This window comes from Erinaceus europaeus, chromosome 4 (assembly GCF_950295315.1).
Source record: "Erinaceus europaeus chromosome 4, mEriEur2.1, whole genome shotgun sequence".
NCBI classification, from domain to species: domain Eukaryota; kingdom Metazoa; phylum Chordata; class Mammalia; order Eulipotyphla; family Erinaceidae; genus Erinaceus; species Erinaceus europaeus.
This window is the reverse complement of record NC_080165.1, coordinates 49,933,356-49,960,645: the sequence shown is the minus strand read 5'-3', so window position 1 is coordinate 49,960,645 and position 27,290 is coordinate 49,933,356. Positions and strand designations below refer to the sequence as shown.

General features: G+C 40.3%; 3 protein-coding genes across 6 annotated transcripts in view; 2 read left to right on the top strand and 1 right to left on the bottom strand.

Annotated features, from left to right (window-relative positions):
• Window positions 1-15,476, top strand: part of SIRT5 (sirtuin 5) — a 51,363-nt gene extending 35,887 nt beyond the window's left edge. For all 4 annotated transcript variants that reach the window (XM_060189341.1, XM_016195292.2, XM_007539262.3 and 1 more), the window contains exon 9: window positions 15,140-15,476. In XM_060189341.1, the coding sequence (XP_060045324.1) occupies window positions 15,140-15,215 (76 nt within the window). In that variant the 3' untranslated portion in view covers window positions 15,216-15,476. The remainder of the gene's footprint in view (window positions 1-15,139) is intronic.
• Window positions 15,477-21,013: 5,537 nt separating this feature from the next.
• NOL7 (nucleolar protein 7) lies at window positions 21,014-25,078 on the top strand. Its single transcript, XM_060189352.1, has 8 exons — window positions 21,014-21,322; window positions 21,415-21,475; window positions 22,093-22,151; window positions 22,989-23,017; window positions 23,562-23,643; window positions 24,028-24,149; window positions 24,225-24,302; window positions 24,904-25,078. The coding sequence occupies exons 1-8, from the start codon at window positions 21,060-21,062 to the stop codon at window positions 24,978-24,980; spliced, it is 771 nt and encodes a 256-aa protein (XP_060045335.1). The 5' UTR covers window positions 21,014-21,059; the 3' UTR covers window positions 24,981-25,078.
• Window positions 25,079-25,392: 314 nt separating this feature from the next.
• The window catches only part of RANBP9 (RAN binding protein 9), an 84,073-nt gene continuing 82,175 nt past the window's right edge, over window positions 25,393-27,290 (bottom strand). The window contains exon 14 of the mRNA XM_007539264.2: window positions 25,393-26,369. Within this exon, the coding sequence (XP_007539326.2) occupies window positions 26,239-26,369 (131 nt within the window). The 3' untranslated portion in view covers window positions 25,393-26,238. The remainder of the gene's footprint in view (window positions 26,370-27,290) is intronic.

The following is a 27,290-nucleotide window of genomic DNA, read 5'->3' as shown; positions in this document are numbered from 1 at the left end:
ATGGAGGGAGGGTCAAGTTTAGGTGAAATTTAAGTTGAATGGTTTTGATAGGTTGAGCACTAAAAAGAGCTCTGTGGAAAGAGGTCAAAGCAGATCTGACTGGCCAAATAGAGCCTGGTTTCTTGGAAACTGTGAAGTGAGGGTAAATGTGGGATATTGTGTTAAAGGTCCCTTTAGCTGAAGCTCTATACATGAGTTGGAAGTCAAAGCTACTTCTTGATGACAAAATAACTTAGATCTTCCATGCACAAGTGGATGTTTTGCTCTTTTAATATCATTATTATTTTTATTCACTTTTTATTAATAGCGATTGACAAGATCATAGGATAAGAATGGTATAATTCCACACAATTCCCACTGCCAGAGTTCAGTATCCCATCCTCCCATCCCCTTCACTGGAAGCTTTCCTTTTTTTTTAAATTTTTATTTAAAAAATGAAACACAGACAAGACCATAGGATAAGAGGGGTACAACTCCACACAATTCTCACCACCAGAACTCCATATCCCATCCCCTCCCCTGATAGCTTTCCTATTCTTTAACCCTCTGGGAGTATGGACCCAAGGTCATTGTAGGATGCAGAAGGTGGAAGGTCTGGCTTCTGTAATTGCTTCCCCGCTGAACATGGGCGTTGACTGGTCCATCCATACTACAAACCTGTCTCTCTCTTTCTCTAGTGGGGCAGAGCTCTGAGGAAGTAGGGCTCCAGTACACATTGGTGGTGTCATCTGCCCAGGGAAGTCCAGTTGGCATTATTATTAATTATTATTTTACCTGAGCTCAGCATGGCTTATAGTGATACCTGGGATTTTGGAACTTCAAGCATGAGAGTCTGTTTGCATAACCAGTATGTTATCTCCCCAGCTCCCCCCTCCTACTACCACATACTGTCTAAGAGGAAAAGGACAGTGGGAGAAAGACACAACTCTGCTTTTTTTTTTTTTTTTTTTTTGCCTCCAGGGTTATCACTGGGACTCAGTGCCTGCACTACAAATCCACTGTTCCTGGAAGCTATTTTTTCCCTTTTGTTGACCTTGTTTATTGTTGTTATTGCTGTTGTTATTGTTAGACAAGGCAGAGAAATGGAGAGAGGAGGGGAAGACAGAGAAGGGGAAAGAAAGACACCTGCAGACCTGCTTCATCGCCTGTGAATCGACACCCTTGCAGGTGGGAAGCCAGGCCTCAAACCGGGCTTTTTTTTTTTTTTCCCTCCAGGGTTATTGCTGGGCTCGGTGCCTGCACCATGAATCCACCGCTCCTGGAGGCCATTTTTCCCCCTTTTTGTTGCCCTAGTTGTTGCAGCCTCGTTGCGGTTATTATTGCCATTGTTGACGTTGCTTTGTTGTTGGATAGGACAGAGAGAAATGGAGAGAGGAGGGGAAGACAGAGAGAGAGGGGGAGAGAAAGATAGACATCTGCAGACCTGCTTCACCACCTGTGAAGCGACTCCCCTGCAGGTGGGGACCCGGGGGCTCGAACCGGGATCCTTACGCCTGATCCTGCGCATTGCGCCACGTGCGCTTAACCCACTGCACCACCGCCCGAACCCCCAAACTGGGATTTTTACGCTGGTCCTTGGCACTTCGCACCATGTGCGCTTATAACCCATTGCACCAGTGCCCATCCCCCACAACTTTGTTTTCTTACCCACAGAGTACCATTGTAACTGTCTGTGGTGCTCCCATGAGGTTCTAGTAAAGCCCAGGTTCCACACACAATATGGCTTGTGCTTTACCTGCTGGGCTACCTCCTATGTCCATATTTCTTTTTTTTTTTTTTTTACTCCAAACTCAGTCAATTTCTGCTTTGCGTTTCTACTTCTTTTTTTTTTTTTTACATGCATAACATTCCCCAGATTCCCATTTAACAATACAACCCCCACTATTTAATTCATCATTTTTCATGGACCTGTATTCTCCCCACCTACCCACCCACCCCAGAGTCTTTTACTTTGGTGTAATACTCCAATTCCATTTCAGGTTCGACTTGTGTTTTCTTTTCTAATCTTGTTTTTCAACTTCGGCCTGAGAGTGAGATCATCCCATATTCATCCTTCTGTTTCTGACTTATTTCACTCAACATGATTTTTTCAAGGTCCATCCAAGATCGGCTGAAAACGGTGAAGTCACCATTTTTTACAGCTGAGTAGTATTCCATTGTGTATATATACCACAACTTGCTCAGCCACTCATCTGTTGTTGGACACCTGGCTTGCTTCCAGGTTTTGGCTATTACAAATTGTGCTGCCAAGAACATATGTGTACACAGATCTTTTTGGATGGATGTGTTGGGTTCCTTAGGATATATACCCAGGAGGGGAATTGCAGGGTCATAGGGTAGGTCCATTTCTAGCCTTCTGAGAGTTCTCCAGACTGTTCTCCACAGAGGTTGGACCAATTGACATTCCCACCAGCAGTGCAGGAGGGTTCCTTTGACCCCACACCCTCTCCAGCATTTGCTGCTGTTACCTTTTCTGATGTATGACATTCTCACAGGAGTGAAGTGATATCTCATTGTTGTCTTGATTTGCATTTCTCTGACAATCAGAGACTTGGAGCATTTTTTCATGTGTTTCTCGGCCTTTTGGATCTCTTCTGTGGTGAATATTCTGTCCAAGTCCTCCCCCCATTTTTGGATGGGGTTATTTGTTGTCTTGTTGTTGAGTCTGGCAAGCTCTTTATATATGTCGGTTATTAAACTCTTATCTGATGTATGGCATGTAAAGATCTTCTCCCATTCTGTGAGGGGTCTCTTGATTTGGGTAGTGGTTTCTTTTGCTGTGAAGAAGCTTTTTAATTTGATGTAGTCCCATAGGTTTATACTTGCCTTAGTCTTCCTTGTAATTGGATTCGTTTCATTGAAAACGTCTTTAAAATTTATGCGGAAAAAAGTTCTGCCAATATTTTCCTCTAAGTATCTGATAGTTTCTGGTCTAACATCCAAGTCCTTGATCCACTTGGAATTTACTTTTGTATTTGGTGAAATACAGTGATTCAGTTTCATTCTTCTGCATGTTTCAACCCATTGTTTCCAACACCATTTGTTGAAGAGACTCTGCTTTCCCCATGTAATAGTCTGAGCCCCTTTATCAAAGATTAGATGTCCATACGTGTGGGGCCTCATTTCTGGGCTCTCAATTCTATTCCACTGGTCAGTGTGTCTGTTCATGTTCCAGTACCAAGCAGTTTTGATGACAATGGCCCTATAATACAGTTTGAGATCTGGCAGTGTGATGCCTCCGGTTCTGTTCTTTTTTCTCAAGATTGTTTTGGCAATTCTAGGTCTTTTCTGGTTCCAGATAAACATTTGTAACATTTTTTCTATTCTCCTAAAAAATGTGCTTGGGATCTTGATGGGGATAGCATTAAATTTGTAGATGGCTCTGGGTAATATATTCATTTTGATGATGTTAATTCTTCCAACCCATGAACATGGAATATCTTTCCACTTCTTTGTGTCTTTTTCAATTTCTTTGAGTAGTGACTCATAATTTTCAGTATACAAGTCTTTCACTTCTTTGGTTAGGTTTACTCCTAGATATTTTATAGTTTTTGTTGCTATAGAAAAAGGAACTGATTTCTGGATTTCAATTTCTTCTAACTTAGTATTTGCATAGAGGAATGCCACTGACTTTTGAATGTTAATTTTATAGCCTGACACATTACTGTATTGCCTGATGATTTCCAAAAGCTTCTTGCTGGATTCCTTAGGTTTTTCCATGTATACTATCATGTCATCTGCAAATAAGGAGAGTTTGACTTCTTCTCTTCCAATCTGTATGCCTTTAATTCCTTGCTCCTGCCTGATTGCTATGGCAAGAACTTCCAACACTATGTTGAATAGTAATGGTGATAGTGGGCAGCCCTGTCTAGTACCTGATCTGAGGGGAAATGCTTCCAGTTTTTCACCATTGAGTATGATGTTGGCTATAGGTTTGCTATATATAGACTGCACTATCTTCAGGAATTTTCCATCTATTCCTATTTTTTGTAGTGTTTTGATCATAAAGGGATGTTGTATTTTGTCAAAGGCTTTCTCTGCATCTATTGATATGACCATGTGGTTTTTGGTCTTGCTTTTGTTGATGTGGTGGATCACATTGATTGATTTACGTATATTAAACCAACCTTGCATGCCTGGGATAAACCCCACTTGGTCATGATGAACAATTTTTTTGATATACTGCTGTATCCGGTTGGCTAGAATTTTGTTCAATATTTTCGCATCTATGTTCATCAGAGATATTGGTCTGTAGTTTTCTTTTTTGGTTGTGTCCCTGTCTGCTTTTGGTATTAGGGTGATGTTGGCTTCATAGAAGCTGGCAGGGAGTATTCCAGTGTTTTCAATCTTCTGGAAGACTTTTAAAAGTAGAGGTATTAGTTCTTCTTTGAAAGTTTTGTAGAATTCATTTGTAAAACCATCTGGTCCAGGACTTTTATTTTTGGGAAGATTTTTGATAACTGTTTCAATTTCATTAGCTGTGATGGGCCTGTTCATGTTATCCACTTCCTCTTTACTTAGTTTTGGAAGTTGGTAGGTATCTAGGAAATCATTCATTTCTTCCAGGTTCTCTAGCTTGGTGGCATATAGTTGTTCATAGAAGCCTCGCATGATATGTTGAATTTCTGCAGTGTCTGTTGTGATTTCTCCTCTTTCATTTACTATCCGATTTATTTGGGTCTTCTCCCTTTTTTGTTTTGTGAGTCTGGCTAAAGGTTTGTTGATTTTATTTACTCTTTCGAAGAACCAACATTTACTTTTGTTGATCTTTTGTATGTTTTTCTTATTCTCAATGTTATTTATTTCTGCCCTAACTTTAGTGATTTCTATCCTTCTGGTTGCTTTAGGGTTCCTTTGTTCTTCTTCTTCTTCTAGGTCTTTAAGATGTGCAATCAGGCTGTTTATTTGTGCCTTTTCTTGTTTCCTAATGTGTGCTTGTATAGCTATGAACTTCCCTCTTAGGACTGCTTTAGCTGTGTCCCAAATATTTTGATAGCTTGTGTCTTCATTTTCATTGAACTCTCGAAACATTTTGATTTCTTCCTTGATTTCCTCTTTGACCCAGAAGTTAAGAAGTGTACTGTTGAGCTTCCACATTTTGGGACTGTTACTAATCTTTTGTTGATTGTTAAGTGTTAGTTTAATTCCACTGTGGTCTGAGAAGATGCTTGGGATGATTTCAGTGCTCTTGAATAGGCTGATGCTGTCTTTGTGGCCTAACATATGGTCTATCCTTGAGAATGATCCATGTGGATTTGAGTAAAATGTGTATTCCAGTTTTTTGGGATGAATGACTCTGAAAATGTCCAATAGTTCTAGTTTATCTATCTCTTCATTTAGCTCCCTTATGTCTTTACTGATTTTCTTCCTGGATGATCTGTCAAGTTGAGATAGTGAGGTGTTGAAGTCCCCTACTATGATTGTGTTATTGTTAATATATTGCTGTAGCTCTTTCAGTAGAAGTTTGATGTATTTAGATGGCTTCTCATTGGGTGCATAGATATTAATAATTGTTAAGTCCTCTTGATTGACTGATCCTCTGAGCATTAAGTAGTGTCCATTCCTATCTTTTTTAATCTTATCTATTTTAAAGTCTATCATGTCAGATATGAGAATAGCTGTTCCTGCCCTTTTTTGTGGGCCATTGGCTTGAATGATAGTTTTCCATCCTTTCACTTTAAGTCTGTGTTTGTCTTGTTGCGTTAGGTGAGTTTCCTGTAGACAACATATTGTTGGGTTGTGTTTTCTGATCCATCTTCCTACTCTGTGTCTTTTAATATGTGAATTCAGGCCATTGACATTTATTGATATCAAAGATTGAAGATATTTTAACGCCATTCTTGTAGAGTTTTAGAGTGTTTTAATATATGTCCTATTTGTGGTGGTCTGACTATTTATAGGAGACCTTTCAGAACTTCTTTCAGGGCAGGCTTGGTGATGGTTGCTTCCTTCAACTGTTGCTTGTCTGAGAAGGTTTTGATGCTTCCATCTAGTCTGAATGACAATCTAGCAGGATATAGTATTCTTGGCTGAAAGCCTTTCTCATTGAGCACTCGATAGATATCTTGCCATTCTCTTCTGGCCTGTAGTGTTTGTATGGAGAAGTCTGCTGCTAATCTTATGGGTTTTCCTTTGTAGGTGACTCTTTGTTTTTCTCTTGCAGCCTTGAGGATCCTTTCTTTATCCTTATTCCTTTCCAATCTAAGTATGACATGTCTTGGTGTCTTTAGGTCTGGGTTAATTCTGTTTGGGAACCTCTGGGCTTCTTGAATCTTTATGTCTTTGGTGTTGTCTAGACTAGAGAAATTTTCAGCTATTATGGCCTGGAGAATGCTTTCTTCCTCCCCTTCTCTTTCTTCCTCTGGTAAGCCAATAATGCGTATATTGTTTCTTTTGAAGTCATCCCATAGGACTCTGTTGTTGTTTTCAGCATCTCTTAATCTCTTTTTGAGATCTCTTACTTCTTTTTTAGTTGTCTCTAATTCATCCTCAATCTTGCTAATTCTGTCTTCAGCCTCATTGATTCTATTCTCTCTGCCCTCTACTGCTTTCTGGAGTTCATCTATTTTGTTGCCCTGCTCTGATACTGTTTTAGCTTGTTCAACTAGTTGCCTTCTTAGCTCAGCGATTTCAGCTTTCAGCTCTCTAATAACCATGAGATTATTAGAATTTTCTTCCATATTCTCATTTGTTGTTCCTGCATTTCTGATTACAATTTTTTCAAATTCTTTACTCACTCCTGTTATTATTTCCTTAGCTAATATTTGGATGTTGAACTCGTTGTTTTGTGCTTCACCCTCTGGAGGACTTTTAGCTGGACTCTTGTCCTGGTTCGAGTCTCCAATATTTTTTCTTGTTGTTTTAACCATTTTATTTAAGTTAACAGTTTTTTCAATCCCTGAGTTGGAGTTCAGTGGTGTAAAAGCCTTTTTTTTTCCCCCTGTAGGCTATGGGAGCCTGAGGGCTTTTAAACTATCAATAGGCTTCTTAGCTTAATCACTGACTCCTGACCAAGAGATAAAGCAGGGTGTGGCAGAGATAATCCAGTGGTTATGCAAAGAGACTTTCACAGCCCCTCAGCTATGCCACCGAGGTATAGGTCTTCTCCTGAGTTTCCTGGTTAGATCTCTGTACCCTGGTGTCCCTCCCTGTTGCTGCTCCAGATTCTGAGGGTAGTAGCAATGGAGACTCAGAGTTGCACTTGGTGAGTCTCTGGGGAGTCCTTTCCTCCCTTCAGCTGTCCCCTTGTTGGTGGAGCAGACTGGAGGTGGTGTCTCCACTGACAAACTGTTGAACTGTTAGCAGTCACTTAATCTCTCCTTAGGCCCCTCTCTCCTCTCTGTCACCAGCCACACGTGTTTGTACTCACAGGTGATTTACTGGGTTTCTGTGGTCATTCTAGTCCTGTCTTGTTTCGGTCCGGGTGGTCTCCTCTGGTATTCCTAGTTGATCCGGGAGAGGAGAGCCTATGTCCATATTTCATCTCAACTAATGTAACTTCAAATAGCAATGCTTCTGATAGATTTGTTTATTATTTTTTTATTTATAAAAAGAAGCATTGACAAAACCCTAGGATAAGAGGGGTACAATTCCACACAATTCCCACCACCAGATCTCCTTATCCCATCCCTGATAGCTTTCCTATTCTTTAATCCTCTGGGAGTATGTACTTAAGGTCATTGTGGGATGCAGAAGAAGGTGGAAGGTCTGGCTTCCGTAATAGCTTCCCCACTGAACATGGGCATTGACAGGTCAATCCATACTCCCAGTCTGCCTCTCTCTTTCCCTAGTAGGGTGGGGCTCTGGGGAAGCAGAGTTCCAGGACATATTGGTGGGGTTGTCCTCCCAGGGAAGTCTGGTTGGCATCATGTTAGCATCTAGAACCTGGTGGTTGAAAAGAGAGTTAACCAACAATTTGTTTGGCTTCGTATGTTAACTCTCTTTTCAGTCACCAGGTTCCAGATGCCATCAGGATGCTGGCCAGGCTTCCCTAGATTGAAGACCCCACCAATGTGTCCTGGAGCTCAGCTTCCCCAGAGACACACCCTACTAGGGAAACAGAGAGGCAGACTGGGAGTATGGACCGACCAGTCAACGCCCATGTTCAGCGGGGAAGCAATTATAGAAGCCAGACCTTCTACCTTCTGCAACCCACAATGACCCTGGGTCCATGCTCCCAGAGGGATGGAGAATGGGAAAGCTATCAGGGGAGGGGGTGGGATATGGAGATTGGGTGGTGGGAATTGTGTGGAGTTGTACCCCTCCTACCCTATGGTTTTGTTAATTAATCCTTTCTTAAAAAAAAATTTAAAAAAATTAAAAAAAAAAAGAGAGTTAACATACAAAGCCAAACAAATTGTTGAACAATCATGAACCTAAAGGCTGGAATAGTGCATATAAAGAGTTAGGGGGTTCTTCATTTTGTAAATAGCTAGTAGCCATATTTTAGTTATATTCCAAAGGGCCTGTGGCTATACTAGTGGGTTTTTTTTTTTGTCTGAGCCTGAAATCTGATATGCAGGTGGATCCAAGTTATTGTCTGGGGAGATGATATCATGGCTGGAAAAGGGACAGAAAGGATCTGGATCAGGGAAGAGAGTAGTTCCCTAATATGGGGAAGGAGTATAAATATTGTTGACTGTAAACCCCATTGATTTGAGGTGGTCTGGAGCCCATATTCAGCTTAGGAGCCTATGTGACCTCTGCATCCCTGTAGATCTGAGCTCACATTCTGTGGTCATGAGTAGGAACATTCCAAGCTGGCCCAATATAGACCCATCTTCCTCAGGTGTAGCATAGAGTATGTTGTCCATCCTCCCTTTGGTGGATGGAACATTCTCTACCATTGTTGATCCAAGTTGAGGGCAAGGTCCTATGGGAAGCCCACAAAGGGGTCTATTATAAGGAATTATTCTTCAATAAACAGCACTAGATACTCAAATAAAGGAATATATATATGTATATATGTATATATATACATATATATATATATATATATATATATATATATATATATATATTAGATCACTACTCAACTCTGACTTATTATGGTGTGGGGAATTGAATTAGGACCTTAGAGCCTCAGACAGGAAACTCTTTTGCATAAGTTATGTTATTTCTCCAGCCCTAAAAAAAAGGAGTTGTAATAACACTTTGTAGTTTGTTCTAGGTGAGTGTAGATTATATTTAGTATTAGCTTCCCTCACCCTTTTCTTTCATTTTTCTTTTCTTCCTTTTTTCTTTTTGCCACCAGGATTATTGCTGGGGCTCAGTACCTACGAAACTCCAACATTCCTGGCAACAGTTTTATTTTGCTTTATTTTTTATAAAGACGGAGAAACAGAAAGGGAGAGAGATAAGAGACTCATCTGTAGCACTGCCCTATTGCTCACTGATGAAGCTTCCTCCCTACAGGTGGGGACTGAGGTTCTCAAGCATGGTAACATGTATGCCCTTCACAGTGAATCACCACCCAGCCCCTTCTACTACTAACTTTCTAAGTAGTTTTATGTGTTTCATATTCCAATCTGAAATGTGATATGATAGAATATTACTGGCCAAGCTAAGTCTTACCATTTATTTATTTTTGAAAAATATTTTCTTTTTTCTTTTTTAATTTCTTTATTGGGGAATTAATGTTTTATATTCGACAGTAAATACAGTAGTTTGTACATGCATAACATTTCCCAGTTTTCCATATAACAATACAACCCCCACTACATCCTCTGTCATCCTTTTGGACCTGTATTCTCCCCCCCACCCACCCCAGAGTCTTTTAATCTTTTTTTGAGATCTCTTACTTCTTTTCTAGTTGCCTCTAATTTGTCCTTGATCTTGCTAATTCTGTCTTCAGCCTTATTTATTCTATTCTCTCTCCCCTCTACTGTTTTTTGGAGTTCATCTATTTTGTTACCCTATTCTGATACTGTTTTAGCTTGTTCAGATAGTTGTGTTCTTAGCTCAGCTATTTCAGTTTTCAGGTCTCTAATAACCTTGAGATAATTAGTGCTTTCTTCCAGAGTCTCATTTGTTGTTTCTGCATTTCTGATGACAATTCTTTCAAACTCTTTACTCACTCCTGTGATTATTTCCTTAACTATTGTTTGGATGTTGACCTCATTAGTTTGTGCTTCAACCTTTGGGGTGATTTTAGCTGGACTCTTATCCTGGTTCATTTCTCCAATATTTCTTCTTGTTTGTTTAACCATTTTATATAGTATGTTATGAGTTCCCTCTCGCAGTACTTTTCAAATTACTGATCACCGTTGCCTGGATTGAATTGTGTCTAAGTAAGGTAATTAAAGGGTTCACAGTTGTGGAAGTTAACAGTTGTTTCAATAGTATTTTAATCCCTGATTTGGAGATCAGTGGCTTAAAATCCTCTTTTGTGCCTTTTCCTCCCTGTGGGCTATGGGAGCCTGAGGGCTTTTAAACTATAAGTAGGCTTCTTAGTTTAATGCCTCACTCCTGACCAAGAGATAAAGCAAGGTGAGGGAGAGATAATCCAGTGGTTATGCAAAGAGACTTTCGCAGCCCCACAGCTAGGTCAGGGAGGTATAGGTCTTCTCCTGAGTTTCCTGGTTAGTTCTCTGTCCCCTGGTGTCAACACAGGGCCTCCCTTCCACTGCTCCAGATTCTGAGGGCAGTAGCAATGGAGGCTCACAGTTGCATTTGGTGAGTCTTAGTGAGTCCTCTCCTCCCTTCAGCTATCTTTTTATTGGTGAAGCAGACTGGAGGTGGTGTCTCAACTGGTAAACTGTTGGACTGTTATCAGTCACTTAATCTCTCCCTAGGCTCCTCTCTGTCCATGAGCCACACGTGTTTGCACTCACTGGTGATTTGGTGGGTTCCTGAAGTCATTCTAGTCCTGTTTTGTTGCAGTCCCAAGAGGTCTCCTTTGGTATTCCTAGTTGACCCAGGAGAGGAGAGGAGAGAAACACAGCTGCTGATGCACCATAGCCCCACCTCCCAAAAATATTTTTATTGGATAGAGATAGAGAGAAATTGAGAGGGAAGGGGAAGATGGAGAGGGAGAGAGACTGCTTTAGCACTGCTTCTCTGCTTGGAAAGTTTTCTCACTGCATCTAGGGCTGGTGGTTTGAACTCTGGTCCTTGCACAATGTAATAATGTCTGTGCTCAAGCAGGTGTGCCACCACCTGGCCCCTAAATCTTACATTTTAAATACCCATTGTTATTCTGAGTGTCTGCTTCATTATAGATAGACGTATGTAGTGAGAAGCCTGGACCACAATAACCTTAGGCACTAAAGAGATTTTGTTATAGAATCGCCATTAGAATTCAACCCTCCTTTCAAGTTATGTGTTAAAAATTTGTAGTATTGTTCAGCAGGGAAGCAATTACAGAAGCCAGACCTTCTACCTTCTGCAACCCACAATGACCCTGGGTCCATGCTCCCAGAGGGATAGAGAATGGGAAAGCTATCAGGGGAGGGGGTGGGATATGGAGAATGGGTGGTGGGAATTGTGTGGAATTGTACCCCTCCTACCCTATGGTTTTGTTAATTAAGACTTTCTTAAATAAAAAAAAAATTGTAGTATTGTACATTTAGTTCATTGATAGTTCTTTTAGACCTTCTTTCACTTTCATTGAAAGCAAAAATGAATACCCCGGTATGGCATGGGATGGTAGATGGCCCAGAATGTAGAGTGCATATTTGCATTTGTGAGACCTCAGTTTCCATCCTTGATAACGTATGTGCCAATATTGTGCTTTGGTCTCTCTTTTTTTTTCATAAAGGTAATAAATGTAAAAAAAAAAATCCATACTTACAGAAGGATATGTTAATTAGTTTTTTGAAATCTTGATTTTTTTCAAATCTACATATTATAAATGTCTTTTTAGTGAAGCTACTTGTAGCAATGACACTCTCAAGCTTTCACATTCTAGGATAAACATAGTTCATTTTAAGATTTATAGTAGGTAAGAGGAATGGTATGATATTTTGTTTTATTTATTTATTTTGCTACAAGAGTTATTGTTGGAGCTCAATGCCTGCATGACTTATCCCTGGTGGATAGTTTTTCCCTTTTAAAATATTTTATTTATTAATTGGATAGAGACAGAGGCAAGTTGAGAGAGGAGGAGATTGAAATGGAGAGAGAAAGAGAAACACCTGACACACTGCTTCACCCATTTATAAAGCTTCCCCCTGCAGGTGGGAACTGGGGACTTGAACCTAGGTCCTTTGGCTTGGTAATGTGCACTCAACTAGGTGCACCACCACCCAGCCCCTAATTTTTGCTTTTTTTCTACCTTCCTTTCTTCCTTCCTTCCTACCTCTCTCTGTCTCTCCCCACTCTCTTTTTCTCTGTCATCTGATAGGACAGAGAAAACTTAAGAGGGAAGGGGATAATAGAGAGGGAGAGAGAGAGAGATACCTGCAACACTGTTTTACTGCTTGTCAAGCTTTTCTACTGCAGGTAGGGACCAGAGGCTTGAACTTGATCATGGTAATGTGTATGCTAACCAGATAGCTTAACTGGCTGTACCACTGCCACCAATCCCCCCCCCCATCCACCCTCCACCACTATTTTACATTTTTAAAGTGAAAGAACGATGAATACAGAAGGGCACTTGAAAGTCACTTTCTTAGGAAAGAGAACATGTATGGATAAGGATATGGGAATTTCTTTTTTAAATCATTTTATTGAGGGATCATGTTCTACAGTTCAGTTCTTGAGATATGGGTACAATTTCTCATCTCCCCATAATTGGTGTCTGCAGAACACTCTCACTCCCAACTTAGATCCTTTTCCATGATCATGAACCAGGACCCGTATGCCCTCTTCACTCCCTCCCACCCCCTTCTCCACAATAGTTCCATGCTTTGATGTAATATACCACACCCAGTTCAAGTTTCATCTTGTGTTCTCCCTTTCTTTGTTTCTTAAGTTCCACCTATAAGTGAGATCATCTGGTATTCATCCTGCTCTTGCTTGTATATCTCACTTAACAGGATTCATTCACGATCCATTCAAAATGAGGCAAAGGAGATAATTTGATCATTTCTAACAGCTGAGTAGTATTCCCTTGTGTGTAGATACCACAACTTTCTTTAGCCACTTATCTGTCTTTGGGCATCTGAATTGCTTCCCAGTTTGGGCTGTTACAAATAGTGCTGCTATGAATATAAATGCACATCAATCCCTTTGGATAGGTGTTTTTCCTCTCCTAAATCCCCAGGAGAGAAATTTCTAGGACATAGGGTAGGTCCATTTCTAGTGTTTTGAGAAATCTCCACACTGTTTTCCACAAAGGGAGGACCAATCTACATTCTTGCTAGCTGTATAGAAGAGTTCCCATCCCTTAACACAGCATAGAAATATCTCTTCTTTTTTCATGTTGCTTTTTTTCTTACTTTTTTTTTTTTGGAGAGTTAATAGTTTACAGTGTAGCCATTGACACATGGGTAAAAATTCATTATGTACCAGGGCCCCAAAGTTCGCTTCTGTCCTTCCCCTCCCTTCCCCAGAGCCCTTTGCTTTGATGCAACACACCATGCATGCCCAGTCCAAGTTTTACTTTGTGTTCTCTGTCTCTGTCCCTATTTATTAAGTCCCACTTATAAGGAATTTCTTAAAAGTTCTCCTTGCTCCATTGTAATTCTTAGGAAGCCCTCAAGGGATTACATTATAATCACTGTGCCAGGAAAAAGCCTCCTAGCAGCCAGTGTTCAAGATAATGTGTGTGGCAGGAGTAGGGGAGTTGCTATTTGGTCAGGCAATGCCCATAGTGGCATTTACTGAAAGAACAGGATTTGAAGATCAAAGGCAGTTATAATACGTTGTATAAATAATATGGTGCCAGAAAGATAGGTCAGCCCAATTTACATGCCTGAAGCTCCACAGGCCATGGATTCTATCCCCAGTAACACCATATATCAGAACTGAGCTGTACTCTGGCCTTTATCTCTTTCTCTTTCCTTCCTCTCTCATAGTAAATCAATCTGAGAAAGAACAAATAATACTAACAAGTAATTACATTAAGGAAATGCTTGTTCCATTTTTACCTGTGATGAATTGGTTTTCTTGTTGATAATATACTAGAAAATCTTGCTTTTATTTTTCAGTGTTTGCATTTTCCATCCTAAATATATTTCATTGAAATAAGCAGAAATACTTTGCTATTTTTCCTGCCTTCTATTTACTCTTTCTGCTTTTTTAATCACAAGAGAACTTTATAATCATAGCTGCTTCTCTATTCCTTAAAATGGTGTAGTTAGTGGCCCAGGAGGTAATGCAGTGAATAAAGTGTGGGACTCTCAGCTATAGCTTGTGCCAGAGTGATGCTCTGCCTCTCTCTCTCATTAATAAATAACAGAATTAATCTTTAAAAAAATCTTGTTAATGGCATATGAGTTCTAGTCAACTGTTTTCTTAAATTACTGTGCACAGCAGTCAACTCATAGTAAAATGTCTTTATCTTGAATTTTTATACATTGGTCAAAGAGTATGGTGGTCTCGCAAAGACCAGGGTTCAAGTCCACAGTTCCTGGTCCCCACGGGTAAGGGGGAAGCTTTACAAGCTGTGAAGCAGGGCTGCAGGTGTCTCTCTTTATCTCCTTCCCCATTCCTTTCTCATTTCCTCTCTCTTTTTTTGTTTTGTTTTCCTATTTTTTTAATTATATGTATTTATTGGATAGAGACAGCCAGAAATCAGAGGAAAGGGGGTGATAGAGAGGGAGAGGGAAAGACAGATACCTGCAACACTGCTTCACCACTTGCAAAGCTTTCCCCCTGTAGGTGGGGACCAGGGGTTTGAACCTGGGTCCTTGTGCATTGTAACATGTGCTCTCAACCAGGTGCACCACCACCCAGCTCCTCTCATTTCCTCTCTATCCTAACACATAAAAAAAAAAAAAAGAAAAATATGGCCTGCTGGGAGCAGTGGAGTTTTGCAGGTACAGAGTAAGCTCCAGTGATATCCCTGGTTGGGGATGGGGGGGTGATGGAGGAAAAAGAGAAAAAGAAATTAGACAAATAAGCAGAACTAGGTGCAAAACTTCAGGGTACTATGTGAGAATTTGGATTTTTACTCTGATGTAAGTAAGAAATGTGTTTTTGCTAAAGTAGTAGTCACTGTGCTCACAATCCAGCTGTGTTTGTCCTTATATTTCAGGTTTCATTTCCAAGGGCCCTGTGGTACAACTCTTCCTGAAGCCCTGGCTCCTCATGAAACTGAAACTATTTCTTAATTGTCCCAGGACAAGCAGAAGTCATAGTAGGTATAAATACTATGCCACAAACAGGAAAAACAAATCTTGTGGGATGTGCATTCAATTTTTAAGGTCTAATGTTATGCTGATTCTCCAGCTGGAAATTTTAACCTGTTGATAAACGGCAGTGTCAAATATATTTAGGTGTCAGAAAGCTATAAAGTTAATGCATATTATTTGGTTTGAACATAAGACACCTCTGATGTGTTTGATTGATTAAAATGAGGGGAAAATTCCTATTAATAATTAGGTTGTCTTAACATGTAATTATTTCAATTGTAGTTTTGTTCTGTGGGCAAAGATAGAAGTAGAGGTTTTTGGAAAAACACTGAAATTTCTGATTTTTGCACAAATTTTAGTAGAAAATAAAATCACTCTGTACAGAAGATAACTTATTGTGTAAAGATCTTACACATCAAGAGATGTCTTTGTTGGGGGCCTATTCTATTCAGTGTTTACCTTGTCTGACTGCCTAAACTCAAAGTATACTGGATAACTTCCTCTCTTACTCAAGGAAGAAAGTGAGAATCATCACAAGATAGAAAATCAGGATGAGAATAAATAATGATGCAAATATTTGGACCTGAAGGATAAATACATCTGCCCAAGATTCAGCACTGGGCTTCTTCTTTTTTTTTTTTTTTTTTAGAAAGAAAGAAAAAGAAACAATATCTGGTGGTGAAGGATCAAGCTGGACTTCACTGAAGTGAACTTACTGTCACAGATGCACATTGATTTTCTTTTTTTCTTTTTTTTATTTTTTATTTATTTATTTTTTATTTAAGAAAGCACTGGGCTTCTTGGAAGTCAAGAAGGAATGGGAGGGATGATGGTCGACTATCTTTCAGTATCACAGAAAAGTGTCACTTCTGCCAGGTTTGGCCAGTTTTCCTCGGCACTGAATTCTGGATGGAGTTTTCCTTGTGGGACTGAAAAAGATATATCTTACTACCATAGCATAAGCTTGTGAGGATGTAGGTCTCTCTTTGAAACCTAGACAAAACAGTTCTCTGCTCAGCACCCAGGGCCACTGAGGTGTCTGCTCTCCTGCAAGCATCAGGACTGTGACCAAGAAGTGGCCTTTAGTAGATGGCATAGGAAGGCTATAGGTCCTGTGAACTGGGGACAGCTTCCCTGGGTAACTGTTCACCTGTGCCCATTACCCTAACCCCTTAAGTTGCATTTAACATACATCTCTGGATTTTGTAGAAGTAGACAAACACAGGCAAACAACTGAAACATAAAACTTTGTAGTGCATTTGCAAGTCATGCTTTTTAATAAACAAATCCCAAAGGTCCTAAAAAACGAAAAATCCAAAAATCCTTTGTATAAGAGGAGTGATCATTACCTGTGGGGCTGGAATGAAGGGCTAGGCAGGTACCCTTAGGAGTCGTACTTTACATATGTGGACTTAACATGAATGACCTTGCAAGGCTTATAATACAGTTGTGTGCACAAAATAACATGACTTGAGCTAAGGAGATACCATAACAATTATGCAAAAAAGACTTTTATGCCTGAGGCTCCAAAGTCCCAGGTTCAATCCCCAATCAACCAGAGCTGAGCAATGCTCAGGGATAAAAACAAAACAAAAGCAAACAAACAAAGAAACAAAAGGCTTTTTAAAAAAAGTTTTTATTATTATTATTTATTCCCTTTTGTTGCCCTTGTTTTTTTTTATTGTTGTTGTTATTGATGTCGTTGTTGTTGGATAGGACAGAGAGAAATTGAGAGAGGAGGGGAAGACAAAGTGGGGGAGAGAAAGATAGACACCTACAGACCTGCTTCACCGCTTGTGAAGCGAATCCCCTGCAGGTGGGGAATCGAGGGCTTGAACCGGGATCCTCAGGCCGGTCCTTGCGCTTTGTGCCATGTGCACTTAACCCGCTGCGCTACCGCCCGACTCCCGGCTTTTTTTTTTTTATGGTGTGTTGGCCTTCCCAAAATTAACTTTAGACATTTTCCTTGTATTAGCAATGATAGAAATCAACACAGTTTATGGATCTGATTATATTTTTCATTTTTTAAAAATTATATTTATTTATTGGATGGACAGAAATCAAGAGGGGAGGAAGAGATAGAGAGGAAAAGAGACAGAGAGACACCTGCAGCACTGCTTCACCACTCATGAAGCTTTTCCCCTGCAGGTGGGGCTAGGGGCTCGAACCCAGTATTTTTCATTTGTAATTTCTGACCAAGGCTCAGTTCACAACTGTTCTTTGCAACTCCTTTCTAGATTATAGGTTTTTGCTACTAGCATCATTTAAAAAAATTTTGTGTCTTACCATTTTTTGCTCATATTTTTGTCATATTACTTTTGTCCTTTAATCTTTTTAAATTTTTAAAATTTATTTATTAACTGGATAGGGACAGAGAGAAGTTGAGAGAGGAGGGGGAGATAGTGAGGGAGAGAGACAGAGAGACACCTGCAGCCCTGCTTCACCACTTATGAAACTTTTCCCCTACAGATGGGGACCAGGAGCTTGAACCTATGTCCTTGTGCACTGTAATGTGTGCACTTAACCAGGTGCGCCACCGCCTGGCCCCTGTCGTTTAATCTTTTTTAAACAATCTTATTTCTTTATTAATAAGAAAGATAGGAGAGATAGAAAGAAAATCAGAGCATCACTCTGGGACATGTGTTGCCTGGGATTGATCTCAGGACCTCATGTTTGAAAGTTCAATGTTTTATTTATTGCACCACCTCCCAGACCACTGGTCTTGTTTTAAAATAAGGTATTATCTAAATAAGAGGTGAAGGGAGAATTGAAAATACAAAATTTATGTGAGGGGGAATTAATCTAATATTTGCTGAACATCTACTATATAATGGACATCTGAAATAAAATGATTAGTAAGAAATGGATATTTCTGACAGTAATTTATTTAAATTTCCTCTGAAGTATTTACATGGATGTATTTAACCATGGAGACATTGGAGCTTAGAAAGCTAAACTCTTGTGGTCCGGGTGGTGGTGCACTGATAAAGCTTTGGATTCTCAAGCATGAGGTCTTGAGTTCGATCCCTGGCAGCACATGTGCCAGAGAGATGTCTTATTCTTTCTCTCTCCTCCTGTCTTTCTCATTAATAAATAAAATCTTTAACAAAAAAAGAAAAGAAAAAAGAAAGCTGAACTCTTGGGGCCGGGTGGTGGCGTGCCTGGCTGAGTGCACATGACGCCATACACAAGGATCTAAGTTCCAGGCCCCATTTCCCATCTGCAGGGGGATAGCTTCTTGCTACAAGTGTCTCCCTCCCTCCCTCTCTATCACCCCTTTCCCTCTTGATTTCTGGTAGTCTCTATCTAATAAAAAAAATAAATAAAGATAATTTAAAAGAGAAAAAAAGGAATGTATATTTCCTCAAAGGTATAAATTGGTATACAGTGTAGAAACTACAATAATAGAAATTTAGGCAAAATACAGAGGAGAATGCAATAAGAAATGGGCAGAGTGGGGAAAAGGTAAGGTAGAAGTTAAGGTACTTGAAAAACTATGACGCAATCAGTCTGGTTTGGAGTTTGTTAAGTATGAAGAGAACTTGCATACGGGGAGTGTGTCTCAGTAAAGGGGACAGTATATACAAATGAATGGCAAAAGAGCTTGATTTGTTCAGAGAATGATAATCATTTAGTATTGTAGAATGGATGGGGGACACAGACCAGGAAAGATCAAGAAATTGCCCGTTGGGTCTAAGGGACCCTTCAGAGTTCTTTGGCTGCTTTCAGATCAAGAGAAGGATGTGCCAAATATGTTTTTCAGATTAGGAGAAGGGATTCAAGACCCAACACCCTCCCAAAAGATGGGAAGATAGAAATTTTACTTTTCAACTGTAATTATCATCTTATGTAAGAAATATTGACTCACTGCATTTGTTTTTTCCATCCCAGGGATACATTTCTACATTGCCTGGGGGGATGTTTATGCAGAATAAATCAGCCAGGAAAACTGTATGCAACTATGCAAAGCTGGCACTGGTATATGTCTCTGATCCTAGGAAGCACTACCATCTTCCCTTCATATTATCTCCCCCGTCCCTACCTGCAGGAGGCAACCTTCACAAATGGTGAAACAGTGCTGCAGGTGTCTCTCCTCTCCCACTTCCCTCTGAATTTCTCTTTGTTCTATCAAATTAAATGAGGTTAAAAAATATATTAGGTCAAGTCCTGGCTAAGATAGATTTGGCTCCAACCAATATGATACAGCAGAGTGAAAACTTTACCTGTCAAAAAATTCTTCTGGATATCAAAAAGACTGGAGGTGGGATGGATGAAGGATAAAGGAGTTTATTGGAATGGATCAGACCAAGAGTCTAGATCACTCTGAAAACTCCCAGTCCTGAACAAGGGTTCAGTTCTAGTTTTATATTCTGGCAGTGCAGAAGCAAATTCAGATTACAGAAGCAGATGTGGCAAGCGTGATTTGCATTTTTGGCCCATTTTAGATCTGGCTGTGGCAGTCTTCTTGCTAGGTGTTTCCATCTCATAGCTGCAAGGAGTGGAGGGGGGTAAAGGGGGTGGGGATATTCTTGGAAACACCCTAGGCTGATGTGGCCAGCTCCAGATGTCATCACCTGGGTGGCAGTGGGGGTAGGCTTTACTCTTTCCCAGTACTGGGAAGCAGGGGTCTTTCTTATCTATGGGGTCCATACTCATTGAACTATAAACATATTTCTTAATAAACATTCTTTTAGGGCTTCTTTATAAACACACCGTAAGCAACAGTACACTATGAGCATACTGCAGGGCTTAATATTTGGAGATTCCCTTTCATACCAAGCACACTTAGAAAATCAGTTCTGTCAAGCTGATGGGAAAGCCCTTTCTCCTTGCAAGAGGATTGGTTGGTATATGTCCTTGTGTACAACTACTAATATTAAACTATCTCCTGCCCAGAAGAGCACTCCCAGAGTTACCCCACAAGTAGAGGGCGGGGGGGGGGGGGGCGTCTAACTAAAATAAATATAAATTGCACTCAAGGTTGCATCCAGGAGATAATGGCCGAGTCATTTTGTCAGATTCAATATTTGTGATGGGTCGGTCCACCATCCCAGGTCCTGGGTTACTACCATAGGAACAGTCCTATTCCCAGCGCTGGGGCTACAGATTGGCTCTCCCACAGTTTACATTTAAATTTTATTTTATTTTTTAGCTAGAGAGATATTAAGAAAGAATGTATGAAAGCGACCACAGCACAGAAGCTTCCTTCAACCTGGTGGGGCTTGGGCTTGAACCATGGTCGCCCATAAGGCAATGCAGCGCTCTGTCAAAGTGAGCTATTTCACAGACACACACCTACCCCCCCCCCCTTTATATTTTAATGGAGGAGGCAGCTAATAAGCTGTGGGTGGAGCACCCTGTTTTCCCTTTGAAACTACGTATCTTCCTGGAGTATGGTGTGAATAGAGCAGAATCCACAAGTACTGATGAGCCAGGATCATTAATATTTCGGTGCTTAGACAAAAAGACAACAGAGAAGGAGACAGAGGATTTCTGGGTGCCGGGATGCCGAGGCCCGGCAGACCTGCTCCCGAGAGGCTGCATTAAAAGATGTCCGGGTACAGAAACAAGCCCCTGGCACGCGCACCACAACCCGCGCCCTAAGCAGCCATGAAGGGGGAAGCGCCACGCCCCTCGCGCTAGACCACGCCCCCTCGCTGTGCTCACGCGCCTCCGGTCCCCGTAGCGTGGTCAGCATCCGAGTAGTTTAAAGGGACCTCCAGCCCTGCAGAGGGCGACGAAACCGCGTCGCTTGCACTTTAACGTCACGCTCCGCCGGCGCGCTGCTTCCGGTTCAGAGGTCAGACAGTGGTTGCCCGGACCATGGTGCAGCTCCGGCCGCGCGCGTCCCGGGCCCCGGCGTCAGCGTCGGCGATGGTGGACGAGGGCCCGCCTGCCTCCGAGGAGGAAGCGGAGCACGGCCTGCTGCTCGGACAGCCCAGCAGCGGCGCGGCGGCCGAGCCGCTGGAAGCCGAGGAGGACGGGGACGATGAGCTGGAGGACGAGGCCCCGGAGGAGCTGACCTTCGCCAGCGCCCAGGCAGAAGCGAGGGAAGAGGAGCGGCGAGCGCGGGAGACCGCGCGCAGGTGGGGGGCCCCGCGGGTCTGCGGGGGAGGCGGGGGGCGCCCCTCCGCGCCGCTTCCCGCTCTCACCTCCTGTCTCGGTCACCTTCTCCCAGGGATAAAACGCTGCTAAAGGAGAAGAGGAAGCGGCGTGAGGAGCTGTTCATAGAGCAGAAGGTGAGCGAGGAGCGAGGCGTTTCTATTGAAAACGACCCAACTTGACTCGGAGCAGTTCTGGCTGCTGATGCCAAAGCTGGCGGGGCAGGTGCAGGGCGGGCGGGGCCCTCGCTGCTCCTGAAAACAGATGCCTGTGCTCCGGGCCGGGGGGAATCGTCTCATCAGTCTCATTCAGTTCACTCGCCTAGTCATTTTGATTTGGCGAGAGTCTTTTGTTTTTAATCTGCAACCGGGTTGTGGGCATGAGATGCTTTGTAAACCACGAGCACCCCCGCCGCCACACAGCCACACCCACACCTTGCTGTCCGGTATCTGGCTGCTGGGCCAGGGGCGGAACTGCCTTCCAGTGTGTCACAGGGACTGGGTGAGAATACAGCTTGCCAGCCTTTCCTGAATATATTTCCCACCAGCCCAGTTTAGAGAGCGCGACTCAGGGTGGGGGGTACTGCCCATCGGATCATTTACCTCCACCCATACTATGAGGCTGTCCTTATTTGCTCAGCTCTAGTTTATGGTGGTACAGGGGACTGAACTTGGGACGTTGGAGCCTCAGGCATCTTTGCATAACCATTATGCTGTGTGCCTCCCCCATTAAATTTTAAAATGTCATTATCTAGAAAAGGAAACTCCTTCCAGACGCTGTCCTAGAGAAATTAACTGCAGCGTCGCAAGCAAAGTAAGTATTGGGTCTTCCTGTTACTCGCTTACATGCAACCGTCTGCAAACTGCACTTTGGCACATTTATTTGCATCCACATAACTGGGGAAATTATAGTGCCTAAATGAAGAAGCTTTTTAATATCTCTCTGTTTAGTGGGAAAGGTGAAGGGAAACATGACACTTTTCATTCGCTTGCCAGTTTATTTTGTTCACTCCCATAGATGACTAGCTTCTGAAGCCCAGGGTATGTTCATCCAGTAAACTGTTGTGCAGCTGTTATTGAACTGGGGCAGATGTAATATTTTGAAATTTAGTGGAGTAACAGATACTTAGCCACAGGGCCCTAGAGTTTAGCTTAACCCATACTTGCTTTACTTGTTACCAACCAGTCCTCATGGTTTCCCATTTCATTTAGACTTGTAAATATTTGAAGGCTAACTCCATTAAGCAATAACAATCAGCTCTTCTAGAAGCCTGCTAGTAAGGGGGCCAAGCTGTGGTGCACCCAGCCGAAGCCCCCAGCCCCACCTGACGTGGGGGAGCTTCATAAAGTGTTGTGGGTGTCTTTCTCTCTCTAAAGTGCCCCTCCCCTCAATTTCTGTTGTCTGTTCAAAATAAATATTTTAAAAATTTGCTAATACACATTCAGGTTTTAAGCTCTAAAAAGATAACCTTCCAAGTATATACTAGTTTGTTGATAGGGAGTTTAGGGGCAGTGTTTTGGGGAGTGACTTTCTAAAGTACTGAGTGAAATTTGAGGGCGATAGCTATGAAAGGGAGAATGTTATCAAGTGAAACAAGTTGAGTAATCTCTTGTCTTCCATTCTAATAGTTTTTATTCTGTCCTTCCTTAGCATAAAGAAATCACCACCAAAATTAAAAGGTATGCACTACTTTTAGTAACTTAATGCAAGGGTGTCAAGTGCATTTGCAGTCAAATGGCACAGGCTCTCACAAAGAGAACATGTAAGTAAATAGGCCTGGGGGGTCAGGTGGTAGCGCTGAGTTAAGTGTACATGGCGCGAATGCAAAGACCTGTGTAAGGATCCGTTTGCGCCCCAGCTTCCTACCTGTAGGGAGTCGCTTCAAGAGTGGTGAAGCAGGTCTATATTTCCCTCCCACTGTCTTCTCCATTTCTCTCTGTCCTATCCAACAACAACAATAATAACCACAATGATAAAACAAGGGCAACAAAAGGGGAAAAAAATAGCCTCCAGAAGCAGTGAATTTGTGGTGCAGGCACTGAGCCCCAGCAATAACCCTAGAGGCAATAAATAAATAGGCCTGGCCAAGTTTAGAGGTTGGGTTTTTGTTTTTTAGATAAAAGTGGAATCCATACTACTGTATAATGAATCTTTAAAGGGAACTCCAGTAAATGTTCTCAATTTACTTTTGCATAGATGCTAATTAGAATTTTTTTTTTTTAGTCAGTTTGCAAAAGAAAAATGAAAAATGTGAAAAAATAAGTGATTCCAAGAAGACTAAGGTGCAGAAAGTGCAATCTGTTGGGTAAGACATATCTGTAATGTAGAATGTAAAGATGGTCTTTGAGAGAATTAAATTATTAGTTTATATAGGAAAATTAACTTTTTTTAAATATTTATTTTATTTATTCCCTTTGTTGCCCTTGTTGGAAAATTAACTTTTAAAGATTGTGTTCTCTGGGAAACATTTTGATATTTATGCATAAATGAGACTTGGTCTACTAAAATGTGAATATTAGTTTATCTTTTTTTAAAATATTAATTTCTTTTAAACTAGCTCCAAAATGTATTATTGTATCTTTGCATGCACAAAAGTAGACTTCACTATTTGAGGCTATTTCTTTTTAATCCTTATTTTGGAAATAAGCATGCTATTAACTTCATTTTAACCTTTTGTATTACTTACCAGCCAGAATAAAAGCTATGTTGCTCTAAGGCTAAAAGATGAAGATCTAAGAGATTCAAGGAAAGAGGCAGCCAAAGCCTTCATACAAAATTCTTTATATGGTCCAGGAACCAACAGAACTACTGGTAATTTCCTTATGCTGTTTTTCTAATTTATACTTGTAAATAAGATGAAAAATGACAAATAATTATCTTTTCTAGTAAATAAGTTCCTGTCTCTTGAAAATAAAAGGTTACCAGTGAAAAAGGCTGCAGTACAGTTTTTGAATACTACTTGGGGTAAGATCCAGCTTCTTTTGGTTCTGTAATATTATGTTATATGTGTACTTATATAGTATGATTATATGCAACCAGTGAATATTTTTTAAATATTTGTTATGAGAGAGACCAAAGTACTATTCTGGCATCATACAGTGGTGGCAGGGATTTGAGCCACCAACGGCCTCTGGGATCAGTGGCTTGCGAGTCTGATGCTACTGAGCGAGCAGACCATCCTGTTTCTCTGCAGTGTTCTTCTTTCAAGGAAATAGCGAATACTTCAATATTGAGTATCACATTTCCCTTAAGATATCTGTATTTTAAAGTTGTTTCTGAACAGTAGACCAGTGATATACATCTAATTATAATGTGACTTTCATTAAAGATTTATTTTTACATTTATTAAATACTGATACAAGATAGCATCAATGCTGGGCTCACACTCAGGACCTCATGTTTGAGAGTCCAAGGTTTTATCCAACTGCGCCACCTTCCAAACCACTATGGTCTAATTTGGTAAACCTAACTTTAGTGTTTACATTCATATAAGAACCTGTAAACATTTTAAATTGCTTTTCAGGAATTTTATGTGATAATGCATGTAACTTTTGTTCTATTCTAGGAACTCAGAGAAAGCAAAATGCCAAGAAGTTTGCAAGACGGTGGATGATCAGAAAGATGAAAACTCCTAAGAAGTAACTAAAAGCTAAATGAAAATTACTTTGTATGTATAGAAATTAGTTATATAGAGGATACATTTTTGTGGAAAAAACATCTAATAAATCATTTGTAAATCACCTTTAACGTTGTTACAGAAATCTGTTTGGAGAACGCACATCACCATCCTGCAGATACACAATTGTGGTTTGTAGTTTCTGAAGGTTCTGAAATTAAAGGTAGATAAACACACACACACACACACACACACACACACACACACTTCTAACATGTTTAACCTATTCGAATGGCAAAGTGCACTCAGCCAGGCACACCAGTTGTTTTCTTTTTGTGTCACCAACAACAATCAAATTTGACCCTGCTCCAGAGAGGTCTATAAATGAAAGTTATTCTTAAGCAATTACCTAATATAAATTCAGTTGACACTCTAGTATCTGTAGAAGTAAATTTTTAATGGCTGGTTAATTATATCACTACATTTTTATTGCAATATAGTACTCATTTAAGCACTTAAAAATGGAAGGTGTACAAAGATTAAATTAAGACACAGTAAATTGACTAAATATTTGGTTTTTATATAAATAAAGGTCATAACCACACTGTTGACATGTAATACTGTTATAATACAACAGTTAAACTTGTGAGTCTACAACAGAAGTCGTCTGTAGTTAAACAGGAAAACGAAGTTGAAAGGACCATGTTAAAACAAAACTACTGGGACTAACAGGTCGGGATTGTAAGTAGCAACAAACATATTCACTCAGCTCCTGAGTATTTCAAGTTTTACAGTACACATTAAAAATGATTTCTTCCATCAACACTATAAATTCAAACTGTCAGATGTTTATGCATTTTGCAAGTTACATTGATTGAATGTTTACATAGGAGTAGGGGTCGGAACATCTCCCAATTTGAAGTTTACATCACCCACATGCTAACACAAACACGACTTGTTCCATTTCCTCCCCCTTTCTCTCCCCAACAAAGAAGGCAGGATTTTTTGGTTTAATTGTTTTAAAGTATTTGTGATGATCAATTTGAACGTCTGAAATTCAATAATATTTAACTCTTAGACAACTAAGAGGTTAAAGATGGAAAATTTCTCCTAACACTAAGTTAGAAAATCATTTGCATCATGCTGTAAACTAGGAAGCAATGTAAAGCGACAAAAACCTGTCCCCAGTACATAATTAAAAAATCTAAATTTCAAATCAGCAGAGCTGGTCTACTTCCATGTTGACTATATGCCACAATAAGCTCCTTAAATGCAAATGCATAGCTAATGTAGGTAGTCTTCTACTGTGGCAAACGCACAGGATCCAATTCCTGATCGAGCCATCAGTCCTAGACATTGTGTAGCTTGTCCCATTGCTAGGGCAAGTGGAGGTTGCTTTGGCAGATTGTGGGTTTCTGAGGAAAAATGGAAATATTAATTAGCAAGACATTTTAAAGATGAATCAGGAAATTAACACATTTACAAATTTATTAAAATCTTTATTGTTCTTAGTTACTAACTGGCAATGGTAATTTCTAAGCAGATAATGAATGCCTTGAATGTACAACTCAGAACATAGACTTTAAACTACAGTAGAAAAGATGTGAATTTCTTTATTTGTAGTAGGGAGTAAGGAATATTTAGTAATTTTTATATTTCATCAAGGTTAGCTGACATTAACAAAAACTCCCAAGTTTTCAGTCTTGCTTAATCAGCCCCATTGATTCTTTATCCTCTATGAACAGAACCTAACTGAGGGTACCTAATTATCTCTAGTGCACACTGGTGAATATCATTTGGGTTGGCTGAGAATTAAGTACTTAATGATAGAACAAAACTATTGTATACATCTGAGGATCTAATTTGTAATTCATAGGTCAAACAATTTAGAAATTACCAAGAAATTAAAGAATTCTCATAGCCCTGCATAATAAAAACTGTCAGACATCTGTAGTACAAATGAAATTAACAAAATTTGTTTTTTGTCACAAATGGGAACAACAAAACAGTTATCTAGTTCATATTTATAATTTTTTGGTATGTAGGTACATAGTTATTTAGCTAAATCTTTATGTATATTTTCATTTTTTATCAGCTGTAAGGAGGGATGACTGACTTTTTCTGTCTTAACTTGAATCAAAAACATTTTTACATTAAAAAAAAAAAATCAACCTAACTGCATGAATACCATTCACAGATACTTATTAAAGGCTTCACAGGAAATTAACCTTGCCCTGAGTTAAGCATCTTGAGGTTCTTTAGCTATAAACATGCTTATCACACCCATGGCAAATTAGTGGTCATCATTTAATTTTGCAGAATTAGTGTCATACATA